The sequence below is a fragment of the Aptenodytes forsteri genome, unplaced genomic scaffold, assembly GCF_000699145.1.
Source record: "Aptenodytes forsteri isolate BGI_AS27 unplaced genomic scaffold, ASM69914v1 Scaffold241, whole genome shotgun sequence".
NCBI lineage: Eukaryota > Metazoa > Chordata > Aves > Sphenisciformes > Spheniscidae > Aptenodytes > Aptenodytes forsteri.
In genome coordinates, this window is record NW_008795252.1 from 6,169,482 (window position 1) to 6,193,496 (window position 24,015).

Genomic DNA, 24,015 nt, shown 5'->3' on the forward strand with positions numbered 1-24,015 from the left:
CCCTTGAGAGGACCTGGCCCTCTGTATACTTCTGAGTGTGCGAATGGCTGCATGGGGCAGCGTGTGTGTTTGGGCAGGAGAGAACAGAGAGCAAATGTGTGCACGTACTCAGAAACTAGAGGCACGCTGTCATCTTCCTACCCTAGCCTTATGCCTCCGTGCATCAGTGGCCAAATATATCATTTAAGAACGAAGCTCAACTACGTCTCTTGAGAGCAAAAGAAGGGGAGTGTGGGGGCCCTGCCCTTCCTCAGAATAAAAGGCAAACGATGCATTAGGAGCAGCGTGGGGGACAGGTGCCAGTCCTGCGTCGGCCGGACACTCGTATGTCTCAGCAACCACTCACATGAACTTCAGAGAACTTGGTTTTTCAGTGTGAGGTGCTGGATGGGAGCAGTTTGTTGCTGGCATTCTGCTTAGAAGCAGCGTGTTTGATCCCACCAATATACTTTTTTTCTTTTTTCTTTTTTCTTTTTTTATTAAGAGAAAGGAAAAGATCGGGCCTGTAAGAAGAGCGGATCTTTTTTTTTTGTTCTGTTTATTTGTTTTCTCTGTTGTTTATGCTGTGAGCCAAATGTCTATTTAAAAGGTTGGATATTCACTTTCAATATTTTATTTCACGATATTATATTTGTCAATTATTAGCTATCTAGATGTAAATATGGAAAAATTTTTATGGGTTCCTGTAGATAATGATATCTTTAAAAAAAAAAAGAAAAAGAAAAAAAGGGAAAAGTTTTTTTGTAAAGCTAATTTTTTAAAAAATAAATACAAAAACATTTTTATACAGTGTAGCCGTTTCCAAACCCAGCAAATAAAGTCTTGAGTAATTTGTATAGACCCTTCTGGGAAGCCAGTGGTCTACAGGATCAAGGCTTTGAAATATTAATGCTCTTTGGGACTGGCAGCACCAACCAGTACCACACAATTTAGAGTTTTGTTCCCACAAAAAGAATTATATATATAAAGTTCAGTATCTCAAAAAATAATTTGACTATGTATGCTTTTTATATTTTGATCCTGCAGCCCCTTGCCAAGAAGAGGATTGCTTGTGTGAGTAAGAATGCTTGTGAAAGGAAGAGTTTGTAGAAGTCCTTTCTATATTAAATTTCTGACATTTCATCCATCACTTTTTGCTATTGTTACACATTCACCATATTTCATGATCCTATTGATACCTCCCGAAAAATGTTGGAAAACATTCTCTATCAAAGCCAATCAGCATGTGTTGTCACTTCAGAGTTTCTTTTTGCTTTGCATTTCCATTAGAGTAAGCTTTTGCTGGAAAACAGGATTTTGGTTTCTTACAGGTTGCATTTGCCTGATACCGTCCCATCCTACTCTTACCAGTAGAGAAGGCATTTGCCTTTCGACAGAGTGACTCTAGAGCATGGCTCTGAATGCTCTTAGCAGCAGAAATACTTAGTAAGTGTTTTTCAATGAAATCAGAAAAGCAAAGATCCCAATTGCACTATTATTTTAAAGGGAAAGGATATAGCAGAATTCATTCAAAAGAAAAAAAGATGTCTCCAAGATCTCAGCAAGTCTCCGCCAATTCCAGCTTGCACTGTTTTCACACCTCTTCAGTCACTTTGATTAATCATTTTATTTGGGCTTTTCTTGTACAAGCGATATGCATACCTTATAGTATGAGTAGAATTTAATATGCCTCATTCTGTCCTTTAAAAATTAAACTTACAGAGATGCTTTAAAATGTCACATCTCCAAGCACTTTTTTCTCTATTTTCAGTGCATGATCACTGGGACTGGATTTTTTATATTGATTTTTATATTGCCTTTGCTAGAAGAAGAAAAAAAAAGTTATTGCAGAAAGTGTTAGTGGGTGCCCAGTTGGTAAAATCATGAAGAGGCATTCAAGAATGAGGCGAAATCCTGCAAGTGGAGTTCCACATACTCCTCTAAGCAGGCATACACAGGGTTGAACTAAGAAAAATTATCCTAAAAATGTGCTGAAATGGAATTATTATATCTTTCCTGGTCATCGTTTTTGGTTGCCATTAGGTAAAATCAGCGTCAGCTTCTAATTTGTTAAGATTTCTTTCTGTATTGCCAACGCAGCTGTCACAAATTGTTACTGCATTGCTACACAAGCCTGTTTGTGGGTACAGTTTGATTAACTCAGGTCTTTTACAGTGAAGGAATTGCTGGCAGGCTTAAAGTCAGGATGATCGTTGACTTTATCCAAACTGGAAGGAATACCAGTGAAGAAGCTAAAGTAGCTGGGAGTGATTAACTTGGTAAGAGGTGACCTTTTTTGCACTCCAAATAGTTACTAATAGAATCCAATTTCTGCAGGTCTCCACTCCTTATGAATCTGATTTTCAGTCTTTGCTGTGCATTTCTGGCAGGCAAGGATCAGGAAATTTCCCAGGTTGGCTTAAATATCACACAAAAGAAAATACCAGAGAGATTTTATATCAAACATGCGAATACCATTTTTTTGCTTTGGGTTTTTTTAGTAGATAATGAAGCAGGTAATTTTTTTTTTTTTTTTTTGGGGGGGGGCGTGTTATAATAGTTTCTAGTCCAAAGGAGACAAAACTTTTGACCTGCAGTTGCAGCAACCTTTTGGAGGCTAGACCTTGATGGTTTTCAGCTTTCTGCAGTCCTTTGGTGTTGCAAACCCCAAATAAACCAGTCTGTGCAATATTTTGGGGAAAAAAAAAGCAAGAAGAGAAAAATAATTGTATTCTATCAGCAAAGTGCTCAGATTTCAGGTGGGATGTTTACAATGTTGATATGGGTTTCTGGTATAGACAGTATGCAAAGAGGTTTGTTAGATACTACAGAAAGCAAGGCCTATTTAAACAGTGTTTTGCAGTAACAAAAAAATTAAGTATTTTTGTTTTCAGTTCTTTAAAAACAAGAAGAGAAAGATTGGACTATTTTTTCCGATTGGATATTTTGTTTTCTCCACTGTAATGTCGCTTGGTGACTGATCCTGCTCCCTTCTAGTCCAGGAAAAGTTTGCTGTTCCCTTAAATAGGGGGCTTTTTGTAGTGCTTGCAGCTCCCAGTGCAGTGAGAAAAGCACTCGGCCTGTCATGTAGCAGTCACATATAAACCCTTTTGTCCCCATATGCCCAGTTTGCTTGATAGTCACATGCTGTTTACCGTCGAATATAACTTCTCTCATTATGCTTGTGTTGCAGAAAGAACACATGGAAGTAGAGAGTGTGAAAGCACCAAACCATTTATTTTATTACCTTTTCTTTTAGGAGGAGTCTGAGACTTTAGTTTCCAAGAACCCAAAAATGCCTGTGTCTAGAAGTAATAATTTCCACCATGTTCAAAGGGCCATAGTTTATTATTTATGTTGTAATTCTTGAGGGAACCTGACATTTCTTGATTTGTTTTGAGCTAATGTACAGAGCACGTTGACACTCATCTCTGAAAATCATCTGCCTCCTCCAGAAGAAAGATGGTGTTTGATGCAATGTTGCAAGCCATGCATCAGAAGTGTGTTGCAAGAATCTACTAGGAAAAAGGGATTCTACTATGCTCTTGGCAGCATTTTGAACTCCCTTCCTCTGTGAGTGAAGTCCTTTACAGAAAGCTGGGGAAATGGCTGTGTGTCACCAATGGTCTCCCCTGTGACCTTGTGCAGGGTGCCGGCTCTCATAGCAAATGACGGTCACATTCTGGCAGTATGTTCCCAGGGCAGATGTAATTTGAGAATGCATTTGTTAACAGTGCAAGGATAGTTGTGCATCAGTTTTTACCCTGACATCATGTGTGAACATCTCTCTGCATCATCATCAAGTTAAAATCCAAGATTGCAATTGCTCAGGACCTTTTGAGTGGATGCATTTGGGACTTTTACCCTTAGTGTACTACTGTTCTTAAGATCCTGATGGTCTGAATTTGGAAGGAAGTTAAGTCTGTAAAGGTTCAGACAGATGCTTCTAAAAGTACCATTAGGCATCTAAGCAAATTCTGTACCCAACTCCCTTTTTATGCTTTCCATGCTGGACATTAAGTTCCTTTGTTTTCTTTAGAAAGTTCTCCTAAATTTCTGTCTGCTTTTTAGACACAAAAATTTTTCTGAAATTCTGGCCCCGTCTTTCTTTCTTCCTTCAGAAATGCCCCAGAAGGTAGAATGCAGTATGGAGAAGCCAAGGATCTTGCCAAACTGAGCACCAGTCAGTGGTACAGCCCATGAGGACTGCCCAGCCTGTGCCCCAGTCTGGGTGTGTTCACACCCAGTGCCATGGCCATGCTGCTGAGCCGTGAGCTCAGTAGGTGTGGGGTAGCTGTCAGTTTGGGTACTCGGCAGCCTGAGCCCCACCAGCTTCTAGTGAGACTTGGGATCTTAGAGAATTTGGTCGGTTTTCAAAATGAAACTTAGGCACTTTTGAAAATTTTGCCATAAGTATAATGCAGAAAAAGGTTTGTGGCTGGTCCCAGGTGTTAACGAAGCACTTGTGCAAGGTCTCATTAGTTATCTAACACATCCTGCTTGGTCTGTGTGGTGTGATCTTGTGCTGGTGATGGTGAGGGCTTTGCTGCTGATGAAGATGGTTGCAGGTTTGAGTCCACCCTCTCGCTGACTTTCCACAGGCAGAGCCAGATGTGCCAGTCAGTGTGAGCCTGGGCAGCCCAGCAAACCCAGCTGTGCCCCGGGGCTGCGATCCAGAGAAGGCACAAGGCGCCTGACCAGCCAATACCCCAGGGAGGTGCACCAGCTGATTCAGGTGTGGGAGAGGCAACGCACATGTGCTGTGGTTCGTTCTAGAGCTGAGCCATCTGATAGACATTGTGTTCAATAGGTTGGGAGGGCAGCAATGGCAGTCTGTGACTTTTCTTTCTCTGAATTAAGAGGCTTTTGCCTGTTGGAAAACCTGTAATTCATAAAAACGTATAATATTTGCTATTACTTTTGCAAGTACTGTTATGGATGAGATATCCCATCATTACCTGTTTAAGGAAGAAAGGTTTCAATTTAAGGATAAGTATGAGAACGTCTTGAGCATCCCACGGCCTCATGGGTGGAAGATTAGATCGAGGCACGTGCCCAAAGCAGAAAACGTGCCTCTTCCAGGTCTGCTGCAGGCACCGCAGCTGGGAGGCAGGCACGGAGGGTTGCTTGTTCTTTCCAGTCTTGGGCCTGGACGTTGGCCCGAGAACTTTGGTATTCCTCAGCTGGCAGCATAGCGCTGGTGTAATTAGTCCTCAAGTTGATGGGGCTGTAGACATACAGGGAGAAAGTCAAACTGGCAATTCATAGGAAAGAGAAAAGGAAATTGTAGTCCAGTATGAAACAGACTTTATGCAACACACTTAATTTTCCTTTTCTTTCAAAATCATATGTAATCCCACTGGAATGAAATAACCATGGAGTTTTCTGGGGTTTTAATTACTGTTTGATGTTGCAGCATTACTCAAAATGGTGGCAGCATTAAAGAGAAGATAATTGTTCCCGTTAACTAGAGTGGGGGAATCTTTTTTTAATTTTTTTTTAGGGTGAATCAACAAATAAGAGTGTCCAGGTCTCCTGAAGAAAATGCATGTTAAGTGTTTTTGAACAGATGGGGGAATAATTGAAATTAGGTGACAGCTGTCTTAAGCAATCATTGGAAGACTTGGCAAAAACTGTTGATTGTTGGAGGCAAACTTTGAATTAGAGAAAATAGCACCAGTACTTCTGAGAGCAACTTAGTATGATAAATCTTTCTTTGAATTACATCACTTTCATTTAGCAAAACAACATTCCTCTGGAAGTAAATCAAAACAGGGTTTTTGGCCCCCGCTGTGGTAGTTATTGAATCCCAGTGTTGGAGGGAGCAGTGCGAGAGTTATCCTCCATTTACATCCTAATTATCGTTTATTCAGAGGCCATTAGTGTGATTTTCCTGGCAGGCAGGTGTTCTCTTGATGAAAAATACATCACGCCTTCTCGGTAGGATGCAGATGTCGCCCGCGTGAGCACCCGCCTGAATTCTTAGGACGATACAAGCTCCTCAGGAGCCTGCGGGCAGAAGAGTGCGGGTGTATTTCTGGAGAGTCCATTTTTGCAGTGACAAGAGGGGGCAAAAGCTCGAGCTGGTTAATACTACTTTGATAAAACTGTAACAACAGTAAGCATTGTGCAGTTTGAAAGCTTGCCAACATTACTTGAGGTGTATGCAAAAATTTGCCCGAGTGCTTGCACATGTCAAACTATTCCTCCTGAAAGGTGATGAGTTCAGGTATAACCAACTGGCCTTGGCCGTGGTCTGTCGAGCTGAAGGATATAGTAAACCGAGAGGGATTTTTGACTGAAGTAGTTTAATTCTCCCTCATTAAAGAAAACTTTACTTGGTGCTAAAGGAGGAAAAAAAATGATAATGTTTATTTCAGTTGAGCTTTTCAGGTGGCTAGTCTGTGCCAGTTGTTTCTTACTTCCAAAGCTGTGCTTGCAGTATGTCCGAGGTGTGGAAGGGGGACAACAGATGACACTTGTTCTGCCGTTGATGGCATATGGGATCTGTGTGCACCAAGGAGCACCACTGAAATCTGCAGGCGTGGAAAGGGATGTATCCCAGCAGTGAATTAGATGAGGAAACCCAAATATTTCTGTTTTCTGTCTGTGTGAAGGCAAAAGAGCAGGTATAAAGGACTGACTTTGCCACAGCTGCAGACCATGTATCTTTTTATGATTGAATTCTCTTGTCGTGATTCAAAAACCATAGAAATCAGATCAAATAAGCAAAACACAGTGCATGCTGTGGCCCTGGCGAGGCAGGTGTGCATTAGCTTGCTTTTCCTCGGGCTTGCAGAGGGAGCTGTGCTTGTACCGTTGGCCTGTAAATGGCCTGGGGTGCCAGGCGGCACGGCACAGCACGGGGGGAGGAACTGGTGGGAGGTAAAGAACAAACGTCGTATTTCAGAGGGCTGTTGTCAAAGTAGCTGGAGAAATACCTTAGAGTAATGTAATCCAACTCTATACCCACCTCGCCGTGGTTTGCTCACAGCGATAGCCCCGAGGCAGTGGGCTTAGATGCTCTGGTTTTCAACGCCGTCTTCCTTTACCACAGCAAACACTTACAAACAGTTAATGTGAATCAGCAATTGCTCTTTGCTTTTAAATATTTACTTAAAGGAGATTGAGTTTTGGGGGGTTTGTTGTTGTTCTTTATTTTCTCCCCTGACCCTAGTCATTTTGCCCCCATGCTTTCATAAAAAGGAAAAAAAAAAGAGGTCTGTAATCTGATCAGAGAGAAAAGAGTTAGGGGTTTTCCATGTGTGTACATACTACTTTAGGTAGAAAGCCCATTGTCTGTTCAAGCTATCTTTCCTTTTCAAAATTCCTGCCTGATTCTGACACACGATGAAAATCTGTATTTGAATGCAAAATTTTCATTTTTAGATATTTGTAAACCTTAATACAGTACTGCAGGTGGTATCCTAAGAGGTCAAAGACAGCGTCAATAACTGCTAAGTGGTGTTGATATTTTTACGATTTCAACCATGTCGGCATACATTTGGTCATTACTTTTCTAAAGTTAAGTCTTCTTTTCTTGAGTAATTGATATAAGATGTTTGCATGATGGAAAGTAATTTAAGTTTACTTTTTAAAAAGACGTGATTCATACCGTAGGTTATGTTTGTTTAACAGATTAACATTTTCACTGATGGGTGGCAGTTTTTTTTCTTTTTAGTGCTTTTGATAGAAGAACATCTAGGACTTTTTCCAACAGAAACACATTTTGTAATCTTTGCCTCCAGTTGTGGAAGTAGTACCTTTCAAAAATAATTGTTTTCCAATATAGTTTGGCCATCTGGGTAACAATATGCAAGTATGTATATCACGTACAAAATACGATTTTAAAAAAAATATATATCCCATTTTGGTGAAAGTAATCAAGAAATTAATCCAGCAAGGTCAAAACCTTTTCTGAGTGAAAATTTTGGGTGCATCGATATAATTGAAGCACTTGATCCCCCACCAGATTTTGGGGCCAAATCATACAAATTTTGTATTTTCAAATTCACAAAAGGCCAACCAAAGTTTTTTTACTGTAGAAAACACAGAGGAATTTGGTCACCTTACATCCTGTCCTATGAGGTTTGACTCCTGGCCTGCGACCTCGGGGCACTGCGCCTCAGACACAACTATTTTATGATGCTCATTCAGACTCGGCTCTAGTAGCAAGTTTCTGCAATTCACCTGTGTACTTCAAAATTAATCCCTCCTCGATTTTTTTCACTTCAAAAGGTGAGAGAAAGGGGGGGAAATGTAATTTTATACGGCTCTATTTGAAAAGGGTTTTGTGTACCTTTATAATTCTTTTGAAGCAATATTTTAAAAAATAACTGCCAGCCAAAGTGGCAATGCAGAAAAGTGCCATCTTGTTCAGGATTTGTACACGCCAGTTTTTAACACAGTGTTCTTTTCACTAAGTACTACATACGTTAATTTATATTTATATATTGTCAATATTGTTGTAACCAAGCTTCTCCTTTTTAAACACTTCAGGAACAAGGCCTTGTATTTTTAGGTGATTTTCATAAACAGAATAATTCTTTTCCTTTCACTAGTATCTTGCACTCGATACATGTAGCAATACTTAATATATTCTCTTCACAAGTATTTGTTAAGTGATTTAGTTAATGGCTGATAAATGTTTTGTACAAAATAGATTCTGTACAGGAAAAAAAATCTTTTAGATAAACATTATTTATTTTTACTGTTTTGTAAGTTAGACACTATAATGAAGCTCCTTTTTGCCAGAATTACTGGAAGTGCCTCCTGGTAAAATGTATTATACAGTAAATATGTATTCAAAATTATTAGAAATACTTGTCACAAAATGAACAATGTGGATGTTGCAATGTGAAGACAAATGTACAACATAAATATAATTCTGTGGTATCCTGTTTGCTGTGTTTCTTTTTCCTTTATTGAACAAATTTGCTTTCGGTGCCCAGCTTTCAGTTTAAGCACCAGACTGCAAATGACCTGTAGCTTCTTCAAACTCTGATTCAAGTCCAGTAAAGTTGGTATATATTGAATTACCATTTTATCTGCCGGTTCTGCTTGGTATGTGTTAGTGACCCGTTAGTGACGTTAGTATGCTCATGTTTATTGGTATCCTATTATCTGCAACTTTTACCAACAGAATTCTGCACCTTATTTCAGATCACTGATAAATCCCATGTTAAATGCTGTGTGACTCAACCAATCTGTGGAAGGCCTCTTTATAAACATCCTTCTTTAACGATGACCAATATTTAAACATCTGTCATCCGTGTACTTTTCAATCCAATTAATATGGACCATACTGATTGAATGTGGTCTATATTACATGGCACTATTCAGCCATAGTTGGCCACTACCCTCTGGATGCAACCATCTAACCAATTCCTCACCCACCGGACAGTCCACCCATCAAATCTGTATCTCTCCAGTTTAGAGAGAAGGATGTTGTGGGGGACCGTGTCAAAGGCCTTACAGAGGTCCAGAGAGACGACACCTGTAGCCCTTCCCTTGTCCACTGATGTAGTCACTCCATCACAGAAGGCCACTGGGTTGGTCAGGCAGGACTTGCCCTTGGTGAAGCCATGCTGGCTGTCTCGAATCACCTCCCTGTCCTCCATGGGCCTTAGCATAGCTTCCAGGAGGATCTGTTCCATGATCTTCCCAGGCACAGGGGTGAGACTGACAATAATATAGTGCCGTATTACATGGCACTATTCAGCCATAGTAATGCAGAGTGACTAATGCTTCCAGAGAAAACTAAATGTGTTACCTTAACAGTGTTTTCCTTATTAATCACAGAAGTAATCTGTTAAAGTGGGACATCAGTAAGTGAAATCAATTTTCTTGCAATTATTTTGGTAAGAATACTGTCATTCTTCAGTGAAAGATTTTGCTAGTCCATTATGTGGGCTAGGATTGACATCTAGCTACTTTCTTTGCTCACTGTTTATAATTTTTAAAAAAGTATCGTACAGCTGTCTAAAATTTTCCCCTTTTTTAAAGTTTTATTACCTACTTTCATCAAAGATCTGGAGAGCTCTTCAGCCAACTCATTTGAAATGGCTACATACAAACTGTTTGGATCAACTGTGTATTCAAAGCCTCTTTTCCTATAGCTTAAAAATTAACAGATATCAAAATATGGAAAAGCATCAGCCACATAGCTAGCTGTCAGTTTTGAAGTCCCACCAGTTTATTTGTCCTCAGGCTTAACTTCTGAATGGCAAAAATGTAAGGAAATTTGCACCAGGCAGTGATTAGGAAGGTATTAGTCGGGATCATCGCCAGTAGGAAATATGGTATTTTATTTTATGGTTATGGTATAACCATAAAATATGTTTATACCTATTCTAAGGAACTGCTCATAAGCCTGCAGCTGGTCTGTCCCAAACACTTAATAACTCCCTAGCATGGAATTATTTGATCCAGAGATTCACAGCTGCCCACAGAAAAGCATACAACTGGAGCAACGAAGAAAACCTCTTTTCCTTAAGTACTCCTCATCACAAAGAGTAGGGACTACCAAGTTAAAGAATGCACTTGTCTTTGAAAATCACCGAACTCTCTCTGGAGCTCTTCAAACAGCAAGAGGTTCCCATGGGAAGAGATGAGCAATAAAACACGGAGCAGAAGCAGTCAATCTGCTAATGAGACCACACATGAGCATGCCTCTCCTGGGGTTCTGGTAAAACGTAAAAGGGGCCATGACGCACAGTCAGTAGCAGCTCAATTAAATGTTGCATTTTCCAGGTGTTCAAATTACTCTCAATTGCCCAGGCAAATCCACTTGCCTAAAACCACTTAAAATGTTTCACTAAAAACAGAAATCTCAGAGAACTCTTGGCACTCTGTTTACCAATGCCTTCCTTAATGTTTCTTCAATTATCTCACCAAAATCCTGTGGAAATTGACATTATCCCGCATGCCACCATGGACTCCCTGGATATCGTCGGTGATTTACATAGGGGTAGAACAGCAAATGACGTTGACAGTCAGATGCGTAACTTCCAGGTGCTACCCTGACTGATGGGGTCTGTAGCTCTGGGATAGCCATCTCACAGTCCGAGGGAGATTTTTAACCACTCCACACTGGGATCCCAAAAACCTGGCATGCTGAGAAGGAAACTGTCAAAGCCAGCTCCTTTGTTGAACAGCTTCCCAGCCAAAGGGTGATACTAACATTGCCTTAATTCGTGAGCCGTGGGAGAAAATGTGCAAGTTCAAAGTTTTACCTAAGGTTTTGATGGCTTGTGTCACACCCAATCCAGACTGCTAGCTATAATCACTAAATAACCTGGGATAGATGTGGTTGTAATGGTTTGGAAGTCTGATACAGATAAAAGGTTGCTGCAACATCTGCTTGTCTGCAGCCAGGAAATACAAAGCAGAAGGTTCTTGTTTGATCTGTATGATGGCTTCATTTACAGTGACTTTTGTTGTTGCTGGTAAATTACTTCCCCTCACAATCCTTTGCACGTGTCAATTGTTTATTACTGTGCTTGCCAAAGGCATCATATTCTACAAATTCAACACCATCTGTGTAATAAACTGTTAAATTCTTTACACCTTCTCTTTCCACATTTCTGGCCAAAATCTTTGGGTTTAAACCTGGTTCGAAGAACTTATCTGCATTACAGAAAGTGCTATGGGATTTTATTAAGATTAATGGTATTAATCCCTAGTGGGTGGACAAATTCCAGTTTCTTTTATTACATTCTTCTAAATTAAAATTCTCCCCAAATCTCCAGTGGGTACAAATGCTTCCTGCCCTGAAGAGATGTGTCGTGTCACTGGATCTCTCGTTCATCCTTCTTGTTACACGCCCTTGGAGCTGGGTTTCACAGGGCCCATTGGGATCTTTGCGAAGTGTGGTGCTATGTAAGTATACGTTACTTCTCTTCTCTTGAAAATTCTAGTCAAAATCTGTCTGGGTCCGTAATTTTGGGTGGTTTTTTTTTTTTACTCATCATTCAGAAAGGAAAACCTCCTAGCTCTATTACCTGATAGGTTACCTTCTGCAGGTGCTTTCAAGGTGATCTACAGCCATTCTGCACACTCCTATACGTTACCTCAGGCACCCAGCATGGGGAACATACATAGAAAAGATGGTATTGTTATATGGTCGGGTGCAGTAACTTACTGCAACTGCTATTTTTGAAAATTATTCTTCCTGAAGTCTCATGAAAGGGGCTGAAAATCTGAATGTCGTGAATAATTTGATGAGCACCTCAGGGTAATGAGACTTCTCAGAAGGACCTGTGCATATCCTAATAACAAGTTAGCTGGGCCCAGAAAATAATTAGATGAGTTTTCTATTGCTTTTGCTGTTCTTTGATAAGAAAACTGTTATTTGAGGCTAGACCTGGAGGTCCTTAGTTGGGCAAAGAAGTACTATCTTCAAGCCTGAAATTTTCACTGCAATTCCCAAGTGCTTCCAACAGCCAAAGCATAATGTTTGTCTCTGGTTCTTTGATGTGGAATGGATATGTGAGGTTTGTTCTGACAGTGGGTTTCCTGCTCATTTGTGTTCTTAACAAGCGTGATCTTAGGACTGGCAACAAAAAGCAGAGGAAAATTAATGTCAAGAAATATTGTATCCATAGCAATAGAGGAGTACAGCTAAAGCAACTAAAATTGTATAGGTGGTGAAACTAGATTGCTGTATTAGTTAACTGTAAACAGCTTCGCTGCACCTGCTTGTTACTGACTCCAAACTACATATTTACCTAGGAATCACAGCAAGCAGAAATACACCTTTTTTAGAAATTATAAAAGTTAAATTGTACTAAAATTTAAATACTCTGAGACATTTCTTTGAAAGAAACAGCTGCTTCCAAGCCGTCATGCTTTCTAAGTTGCCTTTATTCTGGCAGCTGCATTTCCAGACTCAACAGTGGCGTGATGCCTTGAGCTTCCTGCTCTCTGGACAAGGATTCAAGAGATCTGGATCTGTTGGAGTTTTTCCTGAGCTCTGCACAGACTTCCTGCATGACCTTCAGCAAACATGAACGGTTTCAATGCCTCTCCTTCAAATGCAAATATTACTTGCTATTTAGCCAGCTTTCTCGGTCTTGTCTGCTGCATCTTAGCTCCCGCGCTGAGCCCTCCAGGGGTTTAGGAGACCATTGCAGTAGGAGAACTCTGGGCCACAAGCAGTTGCTGCCATGACCAGCTCTCCTTCTCTCTGAGTCATTCCAGGCACAGCAGAGCGGCTCAGGGTTGGAGTATTTACGTGCTAGCATTTATACATTTTTTGTTTTCTTTTTTTAAAAAGTCAATATTTTCCTTCTATCAGATAAAAACAAAAGTTTCTTTGCAGCTGTTACGTGTGTACTCAGATTTCAGTGTAAAGTTTATCTTGACAAGCAAGCCCTTACGACTTAAATAAGTCTGTTGGAATATGTTTTTAAAAAATGTCTTTTACAAGGGAAAAGTTTCGTGCTTCTGAACACTTTTTGCGGGGGGGGGAGGTTGAGACTTTACAAGGTTAGCATTTGCTCATGAAACGTTCTTGAAGAAGAAGCAGCCGGTTCCCTGGAGCTATGCTTCAGAGCTCTGTTGTTGTTGGATGGTTTAAAGACTGACCCACAAACCTGCTGCATTGTTAGGGTATTGATACGTCTATGAATCAAGATTACTCTTGTCACAGCTATTCACTATGGCTAGACTAGGCTTTGTAAACGTAATTAATTTAACCCTGTGCTTTAGAAATGAAGGTGGTCTGGCTTCTAATTTCCTGTAACTAATACAAAGTAGGAATGCAAAGAAAATAGAAACAGACCTCGAGGAACAAGCATTAGTCTGGTTCTTTGTCCTTTAGCTGCTTTAAAGGCTTTGTTTCAATTATAAAGTAAGTATATATAAGTAAGCAATTTCTTTTAGGACTATGGGAAAGCAAAACCTTTCTTGTCTGACTGATTGCCTAGCAAGCTTCCAGTGAGTTTTGTGTCGTGCTTGGGAAGTGCTCTGCTCTGGGAGGCACTGAAAGGTGACACACAAGAGGTGTCGTGTCCTGCATTGGAATTGGTAGTGATTCGTTTCCCCTGTCTCAGTTCTTGTCAGTAAGTTGTAGTAGGTGATGTACTGCATCGCCTTTCCATGCGATATCCATGGCCTGGGAGGCCTGGGAGACTAATAAATTCCTACCTGGATGAGACTTTCTTCTCTGCCAGATGAACTCACTGAGTTTTAGTAAGGATCTTGTATTCATTTACTCTGAGCATCTGGAAAAGTATTGTGGAGGACATAAATAAGACTGTTTCTGAGGAACTGCTATAATTAGCTCATAAAGGAATGGTGATGCTCTTCCGGAAGGTGTAAGAAAACTTTCCATAATGGAAAATACCTCCCCCAGGTTGGTTTTGATAAAGCTCCAGTTAAGATATTGTCTACACCTATAAAGAAGTCAGAGAAGGCTCTAGAAAGAAATTCCAGTAAAAGCCCAACTGTGATAGAAAGCTGATGATGAGGTTTTATAATGAACCAAAAATCCAGGAAAGATGAGAAGATTGCATAAAATCTTGTGGGCCTCGTTCTTCAAAGCATTGCTTCATGTTAAACTGCATATAACCATTCTTTAGGTATTTTTCTCGGGTAGAGGACCATGCCCTGGTGTTCATCGATGTGATTTGTAGCATAATGGGGTCTTGGAGGATTATGTGAAAGGGTTTTATATAAAGAATTTATGATTCTGAACATGAACCTCACCTATTTGAAGTGGCAGTGTGATGAAGGCTACCAGTGGCAGAATAACTGGAGTCTGTGTCAGAAATCATTGAAGGAGACAAGGTCAGCAACGAAGATTAAAGGTCAGGCGAAACTAGTACAGATCCCGTATTGTGTAAACTCAGTTTTCCTAATAATTGAAGGAAACAGGCTGGAAGCTGTTCTCTGAAAGAGGCTGAAAGAACTCATAATCACTAATTCTGTAATCACTAATTCCTGTGGACTATTAGGCACCCTGATATCTCTTAGAAAAGGGGAAAAGAGATTTCCAAGTTTCCAAACCTTCCAAGTAAGGATATAAGACACATTAAAGTACAAAATGTGAATTACGTGCAGTGTAATAAAAATCCAGCCGCATTAAGAACCCAAAATGGAGATATAATGAAGGAACGGATAATAATTTGTATTAAATCTAGGAAAGTAGAAGCCTGCTCTAAGCCGCCGTGTTTGGCACGGCACTGTTTTGAGTGTCAGTGAGGTTTTAGCTGCCATGGAAACATACCCTACTGCAGAGGGTGGGAGAGAGCAAGAAGGGGAAAGGAAGGAGAATTTATAGTTTTAATACCTTCTCTGTTTGTATAATTAAAGCTCACAGGTTAGTAGAAGACACAGGATTTATAGCCTCTCTCAGCTCAAGCAACTACACTGGGAGCTAATCATGTTCTTCATCTTTACACAAACTTGCAAATAAATGCTGTTTCAGTAGCCGTGACCTTGTGACAGGAAAAACACAAGTTAGGAATGAAGTTTGCAAAATTTTCCTTTCATTATGGCAAAGGACTTGACTGACTCTCCTGTGCAATTCTGTCCTCTCCTTTAATGGGTCTTTTCGTTGTGGTTTTACATCATGTTGATGGGGACTTTGCCCTGAGGCTTTTGGGGAGCAGGGTGTACTGGGCATACCGGGAAGGACCAGGATCTGGATGGGAAAGCTTTGTGAATCGCCTGTTCACCCTACATCCTATCTTCTCCCACGCACCCCCCCTTTTTTTTTCCTAGTCCATTCCCCCTTGAAGTCTTTCGTTTCCTGGGAATGAGCAATTAAGAAGATCAGGATATTTTTTTTTTTTTTCTTCTCCACAAATCTTTGTCACGTGCCCCATCAAACTTACAGCAACTTACAAAGAAAAATACCCCCAAGAGGGTTTAGATGCTCTTCAGGATTTCCAGCTAGGGCACCCGGCATCTTTGCTTTGCCTGTGTGCCTAGTGTCCTGGAGTTGATAGGAGGGGAGAAAGGAAGAAAAAAGGGAGGAGGTGGGGGAGGAGGATGGGGGAGAATTGGGAGACAAATACCAAGTGCTCAGGCAAAACAAGAGACAAAACAAGTTCCCCTACCCTTATGCTTTTTCCTTTCTCTACCTCCAGTATAAGAGGTACCATCCCTAGACAGGGTAATTTCTAAAAGGTGGGTTTCCCCTCCAATTTTTCCCGCTTCTAAGCTGGGACCAGTGCCCATGCATGCATGTATGGGTATGCATAAACGATAGAGGGAGCTTACCTACGAAAACTGGTAGGCACCATCTCTGGGGATTTCTGCTGCCAGGTAAGATTTGGCTTTTCTTCTCCTCTTTGTCGAGTCACCTTTCAGAGAGGATGTCCTTTAGCTGGGTTCATGGGCAAACAGTCTCTGTACTGGTCTCCTGTGTCTACCTATTCTAGCAAGTGCAGCTCCTACGCCTGCGGGCTGACACACAATAAAGGCATGTCTAAGGAGGCTTACTGCAAAGCGGAGAAGTTTCCAGCGGGGGGAAGGACTTTTTTTCATTGCCTGGAGTTTGAATGAGTGGAGGGGTGCTTCGGGAACTGCCTGGCAGTGTCTCAGCCCGCCGCATGCATGCTCAGGGACGGGCTCATCCTTGGACCTGACCGTTGGGCACAACCCCACATGTCAGCCCTTGGGAGGGTGAGCGCTGCTGCTGCCCGAGCTGTGTCACAGGTGGGTTATCGGGAGTGCTTTTGGTGGGATAAAAAGCAGAGCTGCCAGAGAGGGCTCCCACACCCCGGCCAGCTGGAGCCAGGAACGCGAGGGGTTGGAGCCCCAGCTGCGAGCTCTGGTGACAGGCAGGGAGAAGGTGTGAGAGTGGCCAGCAGCTGCCTTCAGGCAGAGTGTCACCCACCTGGACTTACTCAGTTGTCGTAGGTGTGAGAAGTTTGTACGGATCCCTTCGTTTCAGGGCACCAGCTTCAGTGTCTTTCCTTCCTGCTAGAATGACTGGTGATCAAATTCTGCCCGCTATTTATTTCACTACTCCCACAAAAGGCAATTTTACGGTGGAACTTGCTTGGTTTGATTTGATTCTTCCTAAGTGCGGTGGTAAAACACCATGTTCTCCCCTCCTTTAGCTTCACGGAGACTAAAATGTCCCTGGTTTTGATGGCTCCTGCTTTAGTCCTGTCCAAAAGAACCTTTGTTCTGTGAATCTATTTTGGGGATGATAGTACAGAAGACATTAACAGAATTAGACTTTATTTTCAGTTATATACCTACTCTTCCTTGACTATCATGGAGTAGAGCAGCTTTTTTAGGACAGAAAACTGCCTTATGACAGTGCTTTCTTCAATGGCTTGCTTTCTTAATCTCTCGTAAAAGTTACAAAAGGGATTTAGAAGAACTAATCCATGGAAACTCCATTGATTAAATGTCTTCAGAGATCCTTGAAGATTTCAGAGTGCTTGCAAGCTTCAGAAGATGCTACCTGTAATTAGGAAATACTGCTTAGGTGGTATTTGGTCGAAGGAAGAGAAAATGCATTCTCTATGTATACACATTTAACTGTTTATGCTTTGGTACACTTGTTTTTCTTCTCCCCATATGGTTATTTGCTTATATAAGAGCTGAACATCTTTACTGCCAGAAAACCTGCATTTTGGAAGACTGTGTGCAGGTTTAATAATAATGACTGATAAAACCAATTACTATGTTTTTATCATTGCAAGTACTATGTGGCAAAGATACATACCTAGAACAACAAGCAAATCTAAATCTAAATCTTGTGCCAAGGTAATTGTTGTTCAGGTCTTATTTTTAAACTGTTAATGAATAGCGAGAATGCACTTTACCCATATAATAAAATCCCTTCAGTTAGGAGTTTGTCTTCTAATAGATCTAGCTTTAAGAAATTTGTGTGTGTGTGTGTACATATGCATCCAAGCATAGACACTTCTGCAGTCATACATGTGTTTGTTAGATCACATAAAGAATGCATGCTTAAATACATCTCAACTATGTGCACGCACACACACACACACACATATATACAGGGAGAGATGCACGGAGGCTGCTGGATACAGAAGGCTTGAATTTAGCACTGGAACCATGAGAGCGTTGAATATGGCCCAGAGTGTTTCAGTGGTGATAAGGTGACTGCATTTATGTTGTTTTTTTTTAAAGCACAAGATAGAAAATAGAGAACAGAACTGACCTTTCTTAAACAAGCAGAATGCCGCTTGTTTGTGATTAGAGTGAAACACTCATATTTATGTTGGTTGCACAAAAGAGGAAAGATTAAAGCTAATATTGCGGTGGGCTGTGGTACCACTGGGCACACTGCTCTGCTCTCTGTCTTGTGTTAAGAGTTTCCCTCAAAGGCATTGTCAAGACAACTGAACTGATGCTCTGATATATATGGTTGCAGGTTGCTCTGGGCCAGAAAACTACTGACCTCCTTAAGGCCATCCCATAGGAACAATTGGGGATACATTAAAGCTTGTAAAACTTGTATGGCTGTCAGTCCTTCCTAGCATGCTTCCATTTGACACCCAGAGTCAGATAAGAAATGCTAATAATTTTTATACTGTAATAATTTTTTATACTGCTGAGTACAAATTTTAAGTATCGCTGTCCATTTGAGAATTGTACCAAGTCAGCGTGGCATGAACTTGTATGCTGCTGTCAAGCATCGGTGTGTCATATTCCACCCCCCACGGCTTTTTTTTTTTTTGGTCAACCCTGCATATGGGGTGCAGTGAAGGAGACTGTGCAGGCCCCCTGCTCCTCTGCTGGACCTTCCCTAGTTGGATGTTGCTTTGCTCCGAGATAAGGACAATTCACTTTAGTTGTGTTTCAGATGTTTCCCTTTTTCAATTTCTTTTTCATTCCAAGATTGCTGTAGTAGTAATATGCAGAGCATTTCAAACCTTAAGCTAAAGGCTATCTGATGTGCTTACATGGCAGCATACCTTATGTGAGTGTCATGTCCATGCTCTCAAGTTTGAATGAATTTATCCTCACGTGAGTGCTCTGAGGTACATGCTGTCATTCCCCATTGTACAAGTTCGGAAGTGGGGCATAGAGAGACGATGTGACTTTTCCCAAGATCGCAGGAAGGCAGAAACAGAGCAGGAATAGGTTACAAGTTTTCTGCAGCAAGTACCAACCATTCTTATTTTGTTATTGTTGTTTTAAAAAAATCTGTAAACTCATTAGTGCTGACAAGGAAATACACTAGAGTCCCTGTCAGGGCAGTATCAAATGCAAATATTTCTCTTATATGTGGTCAGTAGCTCTTATTTCATCTGATGTGATGGAGAGATCTCAGTGAAAATGTTGGTACCACAGCCACAGTCCTTTTGCCTTGTCCATATATGAACAGAGCCTAGGCAAGTATTTGCATGAGCAAATCTTAGCATCTAGGGATACTTTTGTTATTTTCACTTACATTTCTGGAAACACTGCACAGACCCTTGGGAAGCCATGACAACACATGTATGTACATGTATGTATACATATACATAATACCATATATGTTTTTTACTTATGTAAGATCTGTCTTTAGACAAACATAACAGAATAGGAACTTCTCCTATTCATGTTTCCAGCCAGCAGTTCTATAAACATAGTGCTGCTTAAAAGTGAACACAGAAGCTGATTTCATAAATATTTTCAGATCTGATTTAGAGATTGAAATTAAGACCAAAGTACTGCAGTACCTAAGTAGAGGTTTAAGAATTACTGATATCTTCTGTTCTCAAAGTGTAGTATTTACTTTCTTTGTATTTACCTGCAAAGAAGCAAATTCACATTTTTTCCTGTAACACTTGACCACAGAGCCCTAAGGCTCTATCTTAAATGGTAAAGGGAACTAAACCTCTTTATTCTTGTGTAACTCATTAGCTAACATCAGACGATTAGAGCTAATATTTCAATCTAAAACAATTCAAGTCCCTCATTAACAGGGCTAGATTTCCTTTGATCTAATTACTTAATGTTCCAGATATATGGGAAATTCAGAGATCAGCCCTGAGAAATCTCTGCAGACGTGGTCACATCCAGAAACGTGAACTTACATATAGGCTCCAGAAATGTTGTTTGAAATGTTGTTTGAAATGTTGTTTAAAATGTTAACAAGCCTCATTTAGTCTGCCGGTAATGCTTGGTCAAACGTTCAATGAAATCGCATTGATGATAGCTAGAGAATGAAGATGAAGACCATTTGCTGAGTATGATTTAATCTTCATTATTATAGGCAAGTGGATTGCAAATTTCCATAATTAAGCATCCAGTGCACTGGTCAGATTCTGTTGCAAAGTTTGATAATTGCTAGGGAATTGTAGGGAAAACACTACAGTGGGATGTTGCTGTCACATGATGAGCTTTTGAGGCTGAGCTAATAGGATGCCCTTTTAAAATGTTCTCCATGTTTTCTGATTTAGAGGCAGCGGATACCATCATGGAGATTTCATCAAAAGAAAACACTCAGTTTTTCTCAAACAACACAATCCTGCCTGTTGACCGATCTTCATTCAAATCTGAATCTTCCACATCCAAGGAAAAACAGTCGTGTCGTGGAGGTATAAAGGTAGAGTAAGAGTTTTTGAATATTCCAGTAGGGACTTAGAAAACCTCTTTTTTTGGTGAACTATCCTTTCTTTAGTTCTGATTATGTCTTGCTGAGTCAGTATGAAATTATTAAAGATATTTCTAAGTCATAAAAAAAGTCTGCTTCAGACCTGTATTTGCCTAACGTTTGGCAATGTTCAGATATAACATGTTGGTTGAGGCTTGCATGTTATGAGATCTTCAAGGGTCATCCTGAAAGGTCACTATATCCTCCTTATTGCACCACCCTATCTTCCTGAAGTTAAGAACAGAGTATCAGCAGACAGGTACCACAGGTACCTGTTAGTACAGATCGCTTTTTTAAGATTGTAGCCATGGTAGTCTTCTGGGCTCTGAAAAATAATATTTGTATTATGGTCCACGTGTTTTGAGTGCTATATTATTGAAGTATTAATGTAATATTCCTGATTTGAGAGAACTCTGCATAAGGTGACTTTGAAACGAAACTGCAGAAGTATCACCACTGTATCTGCATTTATCTCACCCATGAGAAGCACTTCCTCAAGGCAATGGAAGCTCCCTGCTTTAAGCCTCATAATGTAGCTGTACCTACCTGATGGTAGGACCGCTGCACCTTGGAGGAGCATTCCTCCCTATATGGGACAATGGGGTGCAGGAGGCAACATGATGCTTTGCCTACTGTCTCTACCTGCTTTCCAAAGCCAGGCTGTAAAATGCTGACACTCTTTTGAGTGAGGTCTCAATAACTCACCATACAACGGTGAGATGAGATGATTTCAGTTACACGGAAAATGAGTCTTTGGCCTTGCACAGTTCTTTTCATTTTGCACAGTCTTCACTTCTGTTGTTTTTTCTCACACGCGCGCGTACACACACACACACACATCTACTTTCAGATACTAATCCAGCTCCGAATACAGTCAATGACTTCAGCAATAGTTGACCTGAACTCTATAAATTATGCAAAGCAGTTAAGATATTGCAGGATGAATTGAGTCTGATGATTGCTACAAAAATATTTTGATTCCTGAACATTCTCCTTGATTTTGTCTGATCCTGTAAAGGCCCAGAAATGGGGTCCTGTTTTGAAATAGAAGATGAGTTGTATTAATTAAATTTGTAGCATAATAGTAATTCTATCATTGTTCCTCCATTTGCTGCAACAATAATCCGATTCCCTCATTGAATAAACCTTCAGTCACAGATTAGCCAGTCAGGAGTCAGTTTATTAGCTCCAAAAATAGAAAAGCAATAATATTTCAGCTCAGTTTCTTTCTGTTCAAAAAATGTGTGTCTTCTGGGAACCCAAACCGCTATGATTAACCTATTCCAGCAGGGACTTAGAAAACCTCTTTTTTTGGTGAACTAACCCTTTTTCAGTTCTGATTATGTCTTAATGAGTCAATATGAAATTATTAAAGATATTTCTAAGTCACAAAAAAGTCTGCTTCAGATCTGTATTTGCCTAACGTGTTACCAAAACAATATGCAGACTCAACAGGTTGTTTTTACCAATTATCAGCCTTCCCATGTGTTAAAATTGCCTTTACTAACCAGAAAGATGTGGTGAAATATTTACTTACAGTCATTGACAAACCACAGAAGAATATGAAATCATGTGCACCTTTCTGTCCCAGCTCTAAATCGGGAGTGTTTTTCCACTGCTGCGTGCGGTCTCCATCTCCCTCCTGGGACAGTTGCAAACTCAGTAGAAAAACTTGTGCCAAAGAGAGACAGCGACGTTTGAAGTTCTAGTTTGATCTATATGATTTTCCTGTGAAAAACCATATTTGCTTTCACATTGCTGTTTAAAATCCAAGGGCATAAACACACAGAAAATGTAAAATATTATGGCAAGATTTTTACTAGAGAGCTCTTTGAGAGCCCTCACTGTGGGAAATAAAAACTAGATAGTGTTTATTTACCCACAAGTGTTTCTGAAGGAGGAATAACCAGCACTGGATAAAGTAAAGTGTGTTGAATGTGACACAGGCATATATTTGAACCTTAACACAAGAATTTGCGTTCAACAGTGATGCCAGTGTTATTACCAATGTGCCTTGTCAAATGAGATGTTGTAAGGAGTATTGCACTGGAGGTGAGTACATCACTTCAGAGCAACTGCTTACTGGAAACGTGATTGCTCAGAGAGCAGGTCTAAGAGTAGGATAAGGGTCTAGACCTCTCTTTATACGAAACATTACTGTATCTTTTAATTTCTGGTTTAAGGTTTGGGTTTTATTTTTTAACACCTTTTTACAAAGAGCATCCCTATATTGTCAGTCAACACAACCTGTATCTGAAGGTAGAAAGCAATGTGGTGGTTTCCATGACCAATTGCATGGTGTGTGAGTACCCCTGGAGCTCATAAACTCAGTAAGGCTTCATTCAGTGAAGGCAAATCTAGGCAAGAGCTCTGCAGGAGTGAAACAGTTGGTGCTAAGGACCCTGCACTCCTACTGTACGCATTTCAGGGTGGGGAGTTACTTCAGACCAGCTCTAGTCTTGTCGCAGAGACTGAAGAGCCATTGGCTGTTGAATTGAATGTAATGCCCTTCTGGAGCACATCTTCCAGTTCAATTTTGTGTAAAAGGGATTCAGTCTGCACATTTGCAGTACGTACCAAAGCGCAGTGAAGGGGGTGGGAGTTTCATTTCCAAAGCCCACTCCTGATTCAGACTAACACACTAAAACAGATATAGTGATAACTAAGAGAAAATAACTGCCTCTGCAGAACAAAAGGATGAGAGAAGGTTGTGCCCCAGCAAAATGCAATGTGCACTCTAAAGAAAATGTATGCATTAGAGCTTGCAAGAGATCTGTTGGGGAAAGGATGAGCATAGAAGACAATTTCCTGACAGGTCACCGTTCGACTCATGGAGCCGTGTAACAGGAGGCAGAGACTTCTCCCTCCTGGCCACCCAGGGCTTCGCTAGGAACAGCTTGCCAGAACAGGGCTCTCAAATCTAGCCAATTGCAAAAGCCTATGTTAAAAAATGCCCAAATAACTCACCTCCCCACCAAGCCACACTTAACATTTACCCTTATTGTTATTGTGTAAGATACCCCCTCCTTAGAGAGATCAGGAGGGGGATACATGTCTCTGTCCTTCAAAGCATCAGTAGCTTTGGCATCTACCTAAAATTAGCAGTGGTTGATAGCAAGTTTGGTTTATATCATTATTGCTGATAAGAAATGGACAAACTGGCAATCTGGCATTTTATAAAAAGTAGGAGAAATACTAATGTGGTTATTTGGGAAAAGAAAAGGTGGGAATGTAAAAATTGTTTAAGAATAATTCATAAAGTAAAGCCCTCTGTACTGCCTGATTCTAATCACTGTCAATTTCTTTCACAGGTATTTCTTGGTGCATTGTCTTTTGTTTATTTTGCTAAAGCACTGTCAGGAAGTTATCTAAAAAGTACTATCACGCAAATAGAAAGAAGATTTGATATCCCTTCCTCTTTGGTTGGCGTTATTGATGGCAGTTTTGAAATTGGTATGTGC

General features: G+C 40.5%; 1 protein-coding gene across 2 annotated transcripts in view; it reads left to right on the plus strand.

Moving 5' to 3' along the window:
- The first annotated feature begins 16,166 nt into the window (after positions 1 to 16,166).
- Positions 16,167 to 24,015, plus strand: part of SLCO1C1 (solute carrier organic anion transporter family member 1C1) — a 26,564-nt gene continuing 18,715 nt past the window's right edge. The window contains exons 1-3 of one of the 2 annotated variants that reach the window (XM_009279000.2): positions 16,167 to 16,251; positions 20,361 to 20,506; positions 23,866 to 24,007. In XM_009279000.2, the coding sequence (XP_009277275.2) occupies positions 16,167 to 16,251; positions 20,361 to 20,506; positions 23,866 to 24,007 (373 nt within the window). Of the gene's footprint in view, positions 16,252 to 20,360; positions 20,507 to 23,865; positions 24,008 to 24,015 lie in introns of those variants that run through there. The other variant, XM_019471988.1, reaches the window with a different exon arrangement.